At 48.6% G+C, this 13,605-nt stretch overlaps 1 protein-coding gene across 1 annotated transcript in view; it reads left to right on the plus strand.

The window, feature by feature from the left end:
- The first annotated feature begins 9,449 nt into the window (after positions 1-9,449).
- The window catches only part of SNX33 (sorting nexin 33), a 19,189-nt gene continuing 15,033 nt past the window's right edge, over positions 9,450-13,605 (plus strand). Inside the window, exon 1 of the mRNA XM_027858336.1 lies at positions 9,450-12,087. Coding sequence (XP_027714137.1) covers positions 10,644-12,087 — 1,444 coding nt within the window. The 5' untranslated portion in view covers positions 9,450-10,643. The remainder of the gene's footprint in view (positions 12,088-13,605) is intronic.

A 13,605-nucleotide genomic window follows, 5' to 3' on the forward strand; every position in this document is an offset into this window, starting at 1 on the left:
CTAATCTTTAAAGCGCTACATGTAAAGATCCAGTATTATCATTATTTTTATTATTAAGGCAAATATTGTGCAGAAATAGGTGTAAGGATAGCACAAAATAGTACATGATAAGAACGTAAAAAGGGGGCAAAGTATTTTGGGAAGTCTGGTGAGGGAGAAGGTCGTTATTAGTAATGGTTATCAGGGGAGGCTTCCTGTAGGAGGTGGGATGTAAGTTGGACTTTACTGGTGAGTAGAAATTCACCTAGTGTATGGGAGTTGGGGGAGGGGAGGCTGTGACTATTCCAGGTACTGGAAATAACTTGAGTAGAGCAAGGAGAGGGAATTATGTGCCTGAACATCACTAGAGCTTCTTTGGGGGGAGGGGGAGAGGGGATCAGATGAGGCATCAGAGTGGCAGAAAAGGGCTCGTGTCTTTGGTCTCTGTTTTTGGTTGAGGTGCGATGTAGGACTGCAGAGCCCCCCTAGGGCTGCTGACATTGGCTTTTTAGTGGGGGCGGGGAGGTTTCCTATGGAGCCTGGAAGGGCAGGTGTTGGTCTGGGGTGGGGGGGCAGGGGGAGCAAGTACTGAAGACAAAGGTTCCCTCCTTCACCGTTATGCCTACTTCCCCCGTGTGCCCGATCATTATGGGAAAATATATTTCTAGGAGATATGTAGAATCCTCAGTAAATATATTAGTAATAGCAACAGCTGGCATTTATATAGAGTTTAAGGTCTGTAGAGCACTTTGTAAATATTGTCTTATTTTTATCCTCACAACAACCTTGAGAGGTAGGTGCAGTTATTATCCCCATTTTATAGTTGGAGAAACTAAGGCACAGAGCATTTCATTGACTTAGCCAGGATCACACAGATTTGAATTCAGGTCTTCCTGATTGCCTCCAGGTCCAATGTTCTAACCACTGTGCAGACCTATAGAAGGTCAGAACTGAAAGAAACCTAGAAGACAATTCAGACCAATTTTACAAAGTAAGAAATTGAGGTTTGAAATGGGGAGAGGATTCCACCTCCACACCACCTTTTCCATCATTCCCTTCTCTCCACTCGCAGAAGCCACCACCCTGGTGCAGCACATTTTTCAGTCGTTTTTCAGTTATGTCTGAGTCTTTGTGACCCCATTTGGAGTTTTCTTGGCAAAAATGCTGGAGTGGTTTGCCATTTCCTTCTCCAGCTCATTTTACAGGTGAGGAAACTGAGGCAAACAGGCTTAAGTGACTTGCTTAGGGTCACCCAGCTAGAATGTGTCTGAGGCCAGATTTGAACTCAGGGAGATAAATCTTCTTGATTCCAAGGCTGGCACTCTGTGCACTATGGCACCCCTTAGCAGCTCCTCAGTACATAGTCTTAATAAATGCTTGTTGAATTGAACTGAATTGAATTTACGTCCTCATATACCTGTCTGCTACAACAGTCCCTTAATGGACGTCCAGGTTCCAGCCTCTCCCCTCTCTAATCTATCCTATACAAAGCTACCAGTATTTCTTTTCATTTCTTTTTTTTTTTTCCAGTTTACTTATTTTTGGCAAGGCAATTGGGGTTAAGTGACTTGCCCAGGGTCACACAGCTAGTACCTGTCAAGTGTCTGGTCTGAGGCTGGATTTGAACTCAGGTCCTCCTGACTCCAGGGTTGGTGCTCTGCACCACCTAGCTGCCCCTACCAGTATAACCAGTGGCTCCCTATTGCCTCAAGGATAAAATACGAACTCCTCAGCCTGGCATTTAAAGCCCTGAACAATCTGACTTCACGGACTACCTTCCTAGATGCATTGTGGACTGCTCCCCTTTGCCTACTCTACATTCTAACTGAACTGGCTTACCAGCTGTTATTTGAATTCAGTATTTCATCTCCCACCTCCAAGTCTTTGCACAGGTGTCCTCCCATGCCTGGAATGTACTCTCTCATCACCTCTGAATGAATGAATGAAAAAGCATTTATTAAATGCTCTGGAGATACAAATGCAAAGTAAAATAGTCTCTGTCCTCAGAGTTTAGATGCTAATGGGTGGAAAAACACTACCTATATGGGAGTGGTAGTCAGGGAAAGAAGTACCTGGCAGCTACTAAGGAAGCTGATCCATAGGGCAGTCAGGTGACATGTCCTTTCTAGGAATAATAGCAGGATGGCAAGAAGTGAAAAGGGGGTGTGGGTCTTAAGGTACCAGTGGGCTTGTTGATGGCCCCATGGCAGGAGCACCTGCAAAATGTGATATGAAACATGGTCTGGTCTGCTAGTCTGGGACAAGCGGTCACAATGGGCTAGATCAAGACAGCTTGCCGGGTGACTGGAGTTCCAAAGCTGAGTGAATTAAGTCCCTCAGGTGCTGGGTCATTTTGTTTTGGTAGATTTGTCTAGATGCTCTGTGGAGGGGTGACAAGATGGCAGGTGGATGGCGAGATGGCCTTGTTGGACATCGGGATGTGAAAGGAATCATGGTCTGGCCTAGAGGCCAGGGATCACTTAGATGAAGTGGGCTATCTCTGAGAATCCCTAGATTTTTGATTCAGAGATCCCATTGCTGGACGTAACCCTTTTTGGCAAAGATAGTAAGATAGTTCCCATATATACCAACTATTCATTAAATCACTTTTTCTGTGTGTTTGTGTGGGGGTAGCAAAAAACTACAAAAAGGTGGAAAACATTGCCAGCGAAATGGCTCAACAAACCACGGTCTATGAATGTAATGGCATATTTCTGAATTAAGAGAATCATGGGAAACGTTATGTGAAGGTATTCCAGATTGAGTTCAGTAAGCAAAACCAGGCAAACAATACCCAATGATGACCAGGATGGAAATGAAAAGCACACAAATGAAGCTGGACACTGTATAACCCTGATCAGCCTTGGCCCAGGAATAGGGATGAGGAAATGTGCCCCCTTTAGCTGGAGAGATGTGGGTGTGAGTGTATGTAGCAGCTACTGTCAGATGTGGCCACTATGTCAACCTAACCTTTTCTTCGGTACAAGAGAAAGCTCACTGGAATAAAAGGTGGAAATAAAACTTAAAAATTATGAATTACAAATTTTTAATTAAAAATTAATTTAGGGGCAGCTAGGTGGCACAGTGGATAGAGCTCTGGCCTTGGAGTCAGGAGGACCTGAGTTCAAATTCGACCTCAGATACATGACACTTACTAGCTGTGTAACTCTGGGCAAGTCACTTAACCCCAATTGCTTCTCCAAAAAAAAAAAAAAAAAGAGAGAGACAAAAATTAATTTAAAAGAATTGATTTAATTATTAAAAAGAATTAATTGAAAAAAATTAATTTTAATAGAAAAGCATTATTTTTTAAAATATTAGAGAGAGAAAAGAATCTCTGGCTTTCTTGAAGGCCTTAGTTCATACAAGCCTTTCCTGGTCTTTCACATTTGCCAGTTTTTTTCCGCTCAGATAATCATGTATCTGCATCTCTCTTTATGTGCTGTATCTCCCTAGAGTAGAAGGTTAAGTCCCTCAGGTCAAAGGCTGCTTTTCTTTATGTCTGTATCCCTGGGCCCAGCACAGTGCCTTACATATTATAGATACTTAAGAAATGCTTGTTGGATTTGATTGGAATTAGGTTTAGTAATTTGTCCAAGACCCCACTACTAGTAAATGCAGAGCCAGGATGAAGAACTAAGTCTCCTGACACCCAATCCAGAGCCCTGTGTATAACACTGCACACATACCTTCTAACTCTCATGATGGAGAACCAGGAGAAAAAGGTACATATTAACAATGAAATGTAAAAAAAACCAAACAATGTTGAAAGGTTTGAGACCGCTGACCAATACAATCATGATCCCTGAGGATGGATGAAGAAGAATGCTACCCACTTCCTGCCAGAATAGTGATTGACTCAAGATGCAGAACAAGACATACGTTTTTGGACACAGCCAATGTGGGAATTTGATTTGCATGACTATTCATATTTGTTATATGGGGGTTTTTCTTTTTTTTTTTTTTTCCAGTAGGTGGAGGAGGTAGGAGAGAAACAAGAAATGCTTGTTAATTGAAAAAAAAATTTAATTAAAAAGATAACTCTGCTGCTGGGATTATAGGTTGGTGATTATAGGAGAGTGAAGCTCATTCAGCTCATTCCATGCCCTGCACAAAAAAACCCAAAATGGCATCACAAAGACCCAGACACAACTGAAATGACTGAACAATAAAAAAAAGATATGTAACTCAGACAGGAGCAAATGCTTTTATGTCCATTCCTGAGTATGACATCAACTGGTGGCCTTCCCTTCCTTGTTAGCATTCATAGTGGACACCATCTTGATTTTCCAAGTACTTCTTGCATAGGTAAGTAACTTCAAGCTGTCATTGGTGGAGGAAGGTTCACTGGTTGCGTCCACTTGCCAATGTAGATTCCTGCAACTTCAACTCAAATATTTATTAAATACTTTGTGTAGAGCATGGTGCTAGCTAGTGGGGGGAAGCAACCGTTTAGAGGAGACAGACCTTGCCCTCACAGAGCTTAAGGTCTAAAAGGATGAATAACAAGAAAACAAAACATCAACTATGTAAGAAAGATGCAAACTGACTGCTTTTCAAAGATTAAGCTAAGGCTGAAGTCGTTATTGACTAGGGTGATTGAGGAAACTTCCTGAACCAAGTGATATTTGAGACAGTCTCAAAGGAAGGAGAGAAGGGAAATGGCGACTATTTCAGTGGCAGGGACTGGACTTGCACCGGCTAAGGTTTGGAAGATGGCAGCACCATAGGTCTATAGGCAATCAGAAGTAATATAAGATTATAGACTTAGAGGGCATCTAGACCAACTCCCTCATTTTATAAATGAAGAAACTAAAGCTTGAGGGGGCAGCTAGGTGGTGGAGCAGATAGAGTACCAGTCCTGAAGTCAGGAGGACCTGAGTTCAAATCTGGCCTCAGACACTTACTAGCTGTGTGACCCTGGGCAAATCACTTAACCCTGTTTGCCTCGGTTTCCTCATCTGTAAAATGGCAAACCACTCCAGTATCTTTACCAAGAAAACCCCAAAAAGAGGAACAACAACAATAACAAAAACTTCAGAGCTTAAATTATTTGCCCAAAGTCTCACAAATAGGGTCACACGTGTAGAGCTGGGAGGGAACCTTAAAGGTCATCTAGTCCAGTGCTATCATTTGATAGATGGGGAAACTGAGGCCCAGAGAAGTTAAATGATTTTTCCAAGGTCTCACTGGTAGCGAGTGGCAGAACTACAATTTTAACCTAGGCCCCTTCCCTTCAAATCCAGCACTCCCCAGCAGGCCACACTGCCTCCCAAGCTGAAGCAGGAAAAGTAAGGGAAGGGCCAAATTGTAGAGGCCTTTCATGGAGTCTGGTGATGGAGAGCTTGTGCAGAGAACTGGGATGGGGTGAGCAGATCTATGTCTAAGACAGTCTAGTCTGCTAGTTGTATAAAGAATGGATTCAGGGGTAGCTAGGTGGTGCAGTGGATAGAGCACTGGCCCTGGAGTCAGGAGGACCTGAGTTCCTCACACATTTACTAGCTATGTAACCCTGGGCAAGTCGCTTAACCCTGATTGCCTCCAAAAAAAAAAAAGGATTCAAGTTGGGTGAGAGGAGAGGGAGGGATGCTCTTCAGGCAGGTGGTAGTACTATGAGGTGGGGCTACTGTGAAGTTGCTGTGGGAATGTTAAGGGACAGTTTGGAAGATTCCATAGAACTTCCACCACACTGATGCAGCTTTGGGCCAAAACTGTTGAATTTTGCTGACAATGAGTTTGCTCCAAACTCTGAAAAATGTAGCCGTCAGGGACTCTCCTTGTGTCTTATCGCATCAAACTGCAACTACTGTGTCGGAGGTTCTCCAAGGCCTTCCCCAATCTGTGCCCACCTTATCTCTCCATCCTCCTGTCTGACCACCCTCCTATCTATCGCTGACCCTGAGAAGCTGGGGGCCAGGCCTCCTGAGAGTACTCCCTCTGGTCTCCGCTCATGCTGCCCCGACCAAGAACACTGTATCCTCCCTGTCCCAGAGCGTTTCAGATGGAAGGGCCCTTAGGGAACATTTTGGTCCTCAGATCTAGCCTAACTGTTCATGTTACAGAAGACTGAGCATCGGAAAGATTAGATAGATGACTTATCCAAGACCCATTTTTAAGAACCCGCTGAGCCAAGATCTGGCCCCAAGTCTTTGTAATCATCGTGGTGGTGCTCCGAAGTCCTGAGCAGTTCCACCATCCTACAGCGCTGCCTACCACCATATGATCTCCTTCATGGATATGATTTGCCTAACCAGATTGAGGGCTCCATGAGGCAAGGGAGATATTTGCTTTTTTTCCTGTGTCCCTCACCTAGCTCTAGGCACACGAATGACAGTTAATAAAGGCTTGTTGATTAATTGTCCAAGCTGAATGACTCGAAGAACCACGATTGAAATGCCAAGGTTTTTCCATAGCCCTAACAAATCAATTCAACCAACATTTATTCAGTGTCTGCTATGTCCAAGGAATTGACTGTGCTAGGCATCTGGGCATAGAAAGGCAAAACATAAACTCCTTAACATCTAGAGGACTCTGGCCATTCAGGAGTTTACTTTGCACAGAAAGAAAATAACATGTAAGTACACAGATAATCAATTGGCAAGCAAACCTTTATTAAGTGCCTACTAATACAAAGCAATTTCCAGAGGGAGTGGGTATCTCACTAAGGAGTTAATTGTCACTATTATTATTATTGTTTTGTCTTTTGCTAGGCAATGCGGTTAAGTGACTTGCCCAGGGTCACACAGCTAAATTGTAACTATTATTATTTAACATAATGGAAAGTTCACAGTACTGGAAGTCAGAGAACTTGGGTTCAAATCATGCCCCTGTCACTTGCTACATTGTGACCTTGTCACTTAACCTAAATGGAGTCTCAGTTTCCTTAACTGTAAAATGAGGGGTTTGGACCAGATCGCTTCTAAGAGCTTATGATTCTAAAGGGCAGCTCCAACCATGGCACCTCCCCTCCTCCCTTACTCAGTAAACTCCAGTGGCTCCTAATCGCCTCCAAGATCAAATATAAAACCCTCTGTTTGGCATTTAAAGCCCTTTGTAGCCTGGCCCCTTCGTTCCTCTCCAATCTTCTCATACTTACTCCACTCCATATACTTTGTGATCCAGTGACCCTGGCCTTCTGGAAGGTCCTCACCTGTGACACTTCCTCTCTGGGCTCTGGCCATTTTCATTGGCTCTTCTGCAAGCCTGGAACTGGAAGCCCTCCCCCTCTGTGCTCTGCAGATTCCCTGGCTTCCTGGAAGTCTCAGCCCAAGTCCTACCTCCTTTGCAGAGCCTTGCCCGGCTCACCTTCACCTTGCCTTCCTTCTGTTGATTATTTCTTATTTATCCTATCCATTTGGCACATAGTTTGTTTGGCCCATGCAAGTTGTTTCCCCCATTTGAATGTGAGCTCCTTGAGAGCGGGGACAGGCTTTTGCCTTTCTTTGCATCTCCAGGGCTTAGCATAGGGCCTGGCACATAGTAGGTGAGCAATAATGCTTGTTGACTGACTTGAATAGATAGAAGTAGCCTAGATTTGGGCCGAGAGGAATCATATACTTGCCACTTGAGCAATCTTGGGCAAGTCACTAAGCCAATAGAGGTCTCATTTTTCTTATCTGTGAAGCAAGAGGATCAGACTGGGTGACTTCTTCAATCTATGACGTTGTCTTACAGTTTGGTGCATCTGCCAGAGGCTGCAGCCTTGGAGTTGGAGGCTTTGGGTTCAAATGCTGACTAAGGATTACTACTTTGGGCAAGTCACTTAAAATGAGGGAGATGACCTAGAAGTCATCTTCCAGCTCTAAATCTGTGATCTTATATTACATAAAAAGAGCACTGGATTTGGACTGAGAGGGAGACCGTGGGTGGAAATCCCAACTCTGCTCCTTGTGTGGACTTGGTCAAGACACCAAGCTTTTCAGTTTCTCCAACTGTAAAATGAAAGGGTTGGAGAAGATAGCCCGCCAGCTCTAAACATTGGCAGCGTAGTTCAGGGGCCATCGAAATCCCATCCGTGGGACCCTGGGCAAGGCACTTGGTCAGCGCTTAGCACAGTGCCAGGCACATAGCAAGTACTTGTTGCCTGCTATTCGTTCACCTCTTTGGGTCTCAGTTTCCTCATTTGTAAAATACAGAAGTTGGACTCGCAGGGTTCTGGGGACCTTTCCAGCTCACTTTGATTCTATCAGACATCTGTAATGCGGCTTCTTTCCTCTCTGTGGTCATTCCCCTGCCCTCCACCCCCTCCTCTGGGAAGCCTGGAGGCAGTCGCTACCCCTCACTCCCACTCCCACCCCCTCTCGCCCGCGGCTGCCTCTAGAGGGCGCCCGGAAGGCCACTTGTCAGTCTCCCTTTGCCTGCTCCAGACGCTTCGCTCCCGAGCTGAGCAAACTTTCGGAGTTTCTCCTCCTCTTGCGTCATGGAAAAGGTTGGAGGGTGACCCGGAGAGTGGGTGGCGAGGAGCCGGGTGAGCTCCCCTGGTCTAGCGGCCCAGCCCCAGGACCGGTGTGGGTGTGTGGGCTGCTATTCTGCGAGACCGTGGGGAGGCCGGGCTCGCTCTCGATCCCGGACTGGGCAGATCGGCCTAGAGAGCCCAGGCAGACGGACGGACACCTCCTCCACGCCGGCAGTGCCAGCTCGCAGGAGCTCGAGCGGCCGGCTGCCCTCCTGAGGCGCCTGCAGCTGCTGAAAGTTGCGCGGGGGCAGGGATCGGCTTCCTGCGGGGCACCCGCGGCCGGAGCGCCGGCCCCCTTTTCGCCACTCCCAGCCCTTCGGATTCCGCAGCTCCTGTTTCTCCCTCCACCTAGTAGCCTTCCTGGAGAGGGTCCCCGAATCCTCGGCCTCTACGAGGGAGAGAGTACGGGCGTGCTTGGGTGTGTATTTGGATGTATGGCTACAAGATGGAGTGAAGGGAGCCCCAGTGCCAGCCGCGCGCCCCGAGGGCTGTGAGCGCAGGTGGGCAGCTGAGTTGGGGCCACCCTGCTCCCCGGGCGCTGCGCCGAGCACTGCATCCCTCTCTCCTTCCCATCCCTCGGTCCAAACGGAAGTGCCTCTGTTTTTGCTGAACTCCTCTGGCGGCTTTTTCTCCTCCGCCCTCCCTGCGAGTCTCCCTCTCTTCGTCCATCCTTCTCTGCCCTCCTCCCTCTCCAATCAGCCCTACCCCTCTGGACACAAGAACCCGGAATCGCATTTTTTTAAAAACTAGCTTCTTGTCGTTGCGAAGTTGATTGTTGAGGTGCTTCTCGTTCCTGGGAGGTTTGCCGATCGCTGCCCAGCCGGGACTCGGAGAGAAACCAACAGGATCACGCCTCATTCCCAACTCTTCTGCCTTTTTTTGAGAAATACCGCTCTGCGTGTGTGTCTGCGTGTTTGTGAGTGTGGAATTTGTGTTTTGTTCCCCTCGGCGCGGATCTGGGGGAGAGCTCTTGTACCCACTGTCATTGGTGGTGGGTTGTGGGTTGGTTTGTGTTTTAATGATTGATTTTATCCGGTGCTTTCCTCCGCGTCCTTTGCTCTAGCCCCTAGTTCCTGGCTCTTTGCTTTGAGTCAGTTTCAGGCGGGTGGAAACTGACCAAGAATTAAGCAAACAAAAGATTCCAAAAGAATCCTGGCAGAGGGGTTCCTCCACTACCTTTTTGATTCCTCTCAGCTTCCCTCCGCAGGCAGTGAGGAAGGTTGTTTTTTGGGGTGTGGGGGGTGTGGGGAGGGAGGACAAGTGTTCAAGCCAAGGGTTCGGGGGCCCAAAGAAACTTCCCCAAGCCCCTCCTTTTTCACTGGATCCAGGTTTGCTTCATGTTCTGTTTTGAACTGAAAGTTCACGTGAATTTTCCGGAGGTCTTGTGTAAGCCTTGGATTGTTGTTGTTTTTTTTTTTTTCCCCCGGATCTTGTTGGGAAGTGGGAGGGAGGTGTCCACCCTTGGATTTATTTCAGCCTTGTTAGGTTTTCCTTTTGCCCCTCTTGGGCTTTTTGGAATTTTTTTAAACCCAGTTCCTAAGAAGAGGAAAGGAAAGAAAGCAAAATATCCTTAAGTAATCCCCCACAAGAAAACCAACCAGTGAGTAACTTTTGGAGGAAGCTAACTGTTAGTTACTTTTCATTTTAAACTATTTTTTTTTCTGGGGGCACTGTTCTCACTTAAAGTGCATTATTTGGCCTCCTGGCCCCTGTTTTACAGTGCTGGTATCTAGGTGTGATTTTTTTTTTTTTGTCTTTTTGGGAGGCTTAGGGAGGAAAGAGATGTAAAATTGCAGCCCAGAGCTGGCTGTGGGAAAACAAGAGGCCAGATGGAGACTGTGAGATGAGTACCTAATGGGTGATGTTGTCCTGGCAAGACCCCCTTCTCTGGCCTGTATTGTCACCTAGAACCAAACCAGAGCCCTACTGGAGCAGACTGTTTGAACCCCTCTCTGGGCTATGTCACTTTCCACCAAGGGGGTGAGACTGTGTGGAATGCAAGGGCCATTCTTGAACTTCTGGCCTGTGTTGAGGGTAAAGGGGCAAGATTGTTGTGAATCCTTGGCAACGGTGTGTGTGTGTTTCTGGATGTGCATGTCAGAAGGCCCTGTCTCTACTTGAGTTTACTTGGGGTCTGAGCTGCACCCTCTTCCTCCCTGCCTTTCCCCTAGACTTTCCTTCCCTATCAAAAACAAACCCAACCCCAACCATGGCATTGAAAGGCCGAGCACTTTATGACTTCCAGAGTGAAAACAAAGAGGAGATCAGCATCCAACAGGATGAGGAGCTGGTGGTCTTCACCGAGACCTCCTTGGATGGCTGGCTTCAGGGGAAGAACAGCCGGGGGGAGACTGGGCTCTTCCCTGCCTCCTACGTGGAGATCCTTCGATCTCGTTGTGATTCCAACTATACAGACTATTCAAACAGTCCAGCCAGCTCTCCCAGCAATGAGACTTCTTTCTACGTCACCCCTGTGGTCAACACAGGCATCATGTCTCACCAGGGCAGCTTTGAGGATGATGATGAGGACTGGGATGATTGGGATGATGGGGGCACCGTGGTGGAGGAGCCACGGGGTGTTGGGCTGGGTACCAACGGGCACCCCCCTCTCAACCTGTCCTATCCCGGTGCCTATCCCAACCAACATATTAGCTTCCGGCCCAAGCCACCCCTAGAGCGCCAGGACAGCACTGCCTCTGGCAAGCGGGGTAGCGTGGTGGGGCGCAATCTGAACCGCTTCTCCTGTTTCGTCCGCTCTGGTGTGGAGGCCTTCATCCTGGGCGACGTGCCCATGATGGCCAAGATTGCTGAGGCCTACTACATTGAAATGGGTCCCAAAGGCCCTCAGTGGAAGGCCAGCCCCCACCCCTTCGCCTGCTCTGTGGAAGACCCCACCAAGCAGACCAAATTCAAGGGGATCAAAAGCTACATCTCCTATAAACTCACGCCCAGCCACGTGGGCTCGCCCGTCTACCGGCGCTACAAGCACTTCGACTGGCTCTACAACCGGCTGCTGCACAAGTTCACGGTGATCTCGGTGCCGCACCTGCCCGAGAAGCAGGCCACGGGCCGCTTCGAGGAGGACTTCATCGAGAAGCGCAAGCGCAGGCTGATCCTGTGGATGGACCATATGACCAGCCACCCCGTGCTGTCCCAGTACGAGGGCTTCCAGCACTTTCTCAGCTGCCTGGACGACAAGCAGTGGAAGATGGGCAAGCGGCGGGCCGAGAAGGACGAGATGGTGGGGGCCAGCTTCCTCCTGACCTTCCAGATCCCCACCGAGCACCAGGACCTCCAGGACGTGGAGGACCGCGTGGACGCCTTCAAGGCCTTCAGCAAGAAGATGGACGACAGCGTGCTGCAGCTGGCCAACGTGGCCTCGGAGCTGGTGCGCAAGCACATCGGGGGCTTCCGGAAGGAGTTCCAGAAGCTGGGCAGCGCCTTCCAGGCCATCAGCTACTCCTTCCAGCTGGACCCCCCCTACAGCTCGGACGCCCTCAACAACGCCATCTCCCACACGGGCAAGACCTACGAGACCGTGGGGGAGATGTTTGCCGAGCAACCCAAGAACGACCTCTTCCAAATGCTGGACCGCCTCTCGCTCTACCAGGGCCTGCTCTCCAATTTTCCTGACATTATCCACCTGCAGAAAGGTAAGGACTGGACTGGGGCTGGCCCTGACGAGGGGCTCAGGGAAGGACGGAGGACAGGGGAGCCCCTTTTCCTTCTAATACCAGTATCCCACACCTTCTGTCTGGCCAGAACTCTGTTCTTTTCAAGACTCTTCTGTTGGATATCTTCATTTCATTCTTACAGCATCCCTGTGAGATAAGGGACCATTATCCCCATTTGACAGATAAGGAAACTGAGATCTAGATTGGAAAAAGGACAAAAGCAGAACCAAGACTAGGACCCAAGGTTCCTAACTCCCACACCAGGCTTCTTTCCACTTCCTATGGGGCTGCCAGTCCAGAGTGAATCCCTGTGATCAAGAACCCTGGCTGCTATTTTTAGAGCTAAAAGGGAAACTGAAAAATCACTTGGTCCTCATTTTACAGATAGGAAACTGAAGCCTAGAGAGTATTAAGTGACTTGCCCCAACTACTAAGTGACGGAGTAGGGTTTGAACCCGGGTCTTCTGCTACATCACAGTGCTTTAAAACAACAACAACAACAACAACAACAAAACCATTCTTTTTACCAGGGTCAGTTCCCAAAGAGTAAGTGAAGGTGTAGACAAGGAACAGAGAAAGGAAGTGATTCACCCCAGGTTACACAGTGGAGCCCAGGGCGGTCAGGGGAAATGAAGTCCTGACTCACCTGGGAGCCCTTTTCATCCTGTAACCATCCAGTCTCCTCCTTCCCTCTTGTCTTTCTTCTCTTGACCCTTCACCTCTCCCTTGTCCTTTTCTTCCTCACCCTGGGTGAGTCACCAGCTGGACTAGGCAGGTCCCTGGTGCCTGGGCATTGAGCCATACTGTCAGGAACCCTGGCATGGGTCCATCACGGAGCCTCCCTGCCCGGTGCCTCCCAGTTCATCATCTCGGGGTGAGGGGACACCAAGGGACGAGCTTGACCAAGCCCAAGAGAGTGAGACTTTCCTGCTTCTTCCTGGGGCTGAGAGGGGTTACTAAGGAAATAAAGGAAGGAGGATGCTGGGCTAAGGGAGGTGCAGCCATACCCACAGGCTGGAGCTGGCCCTCAGTCAGCTTTGGAACTCAGAAAGGGTGCCTGGAGGGGGTTGGGCTGGGCCGGCAGGAAGGGACAGGGGCTCTCTGAGTCTGGACTTCCCCTTTGCTCTAACATCCTTGCCTTTCCTCTCCTCCTCTCTCCTTACCTCACTCTTCTTCTGGTTAAATTATCTGCTTCATTTCCTTTCAAGCCTTCCTCCTCCTGGGAAGATGGAACAAAGAACAGGTTGGAATGAGGGCTGGGGCCTCCAGAGATGTGGAGTGGATCTGAGTCCTGTGAAAGGGGAATAAATGTTTATTGAATTAAATTGAGGGGAACCTGAGTGGGCCAAGTTGGCAGGGCAGGATGGAGGGCCCCAGCCTCCGTGTCCTGGAAGCTGGGGTTTAGGGTGGAAGGCCCCAGCCTCCGTGTCCTGGAAGCTGGGGGTTAGGATGGAGGGCCCCAGCCTCCGTGTCCTGGAAGCTGGGGGTTAGGGTGGA

Source organism: Vombatus ursinus, unplaced genomic scaffold (genome assembly GCF_900497805.2).
Source record: "Vombatus ursinus unplaced genomic scaffold, bare-nosed wombat genome assembly UNPS02000749.1, whole genome shotgun sequence".
Lineage (NCBI taxonomy): Eukaryota > Metazoa > Chordata > Mammalia > Diprotodontia > Vombatidae > Vombatus > Vombatus ursinus.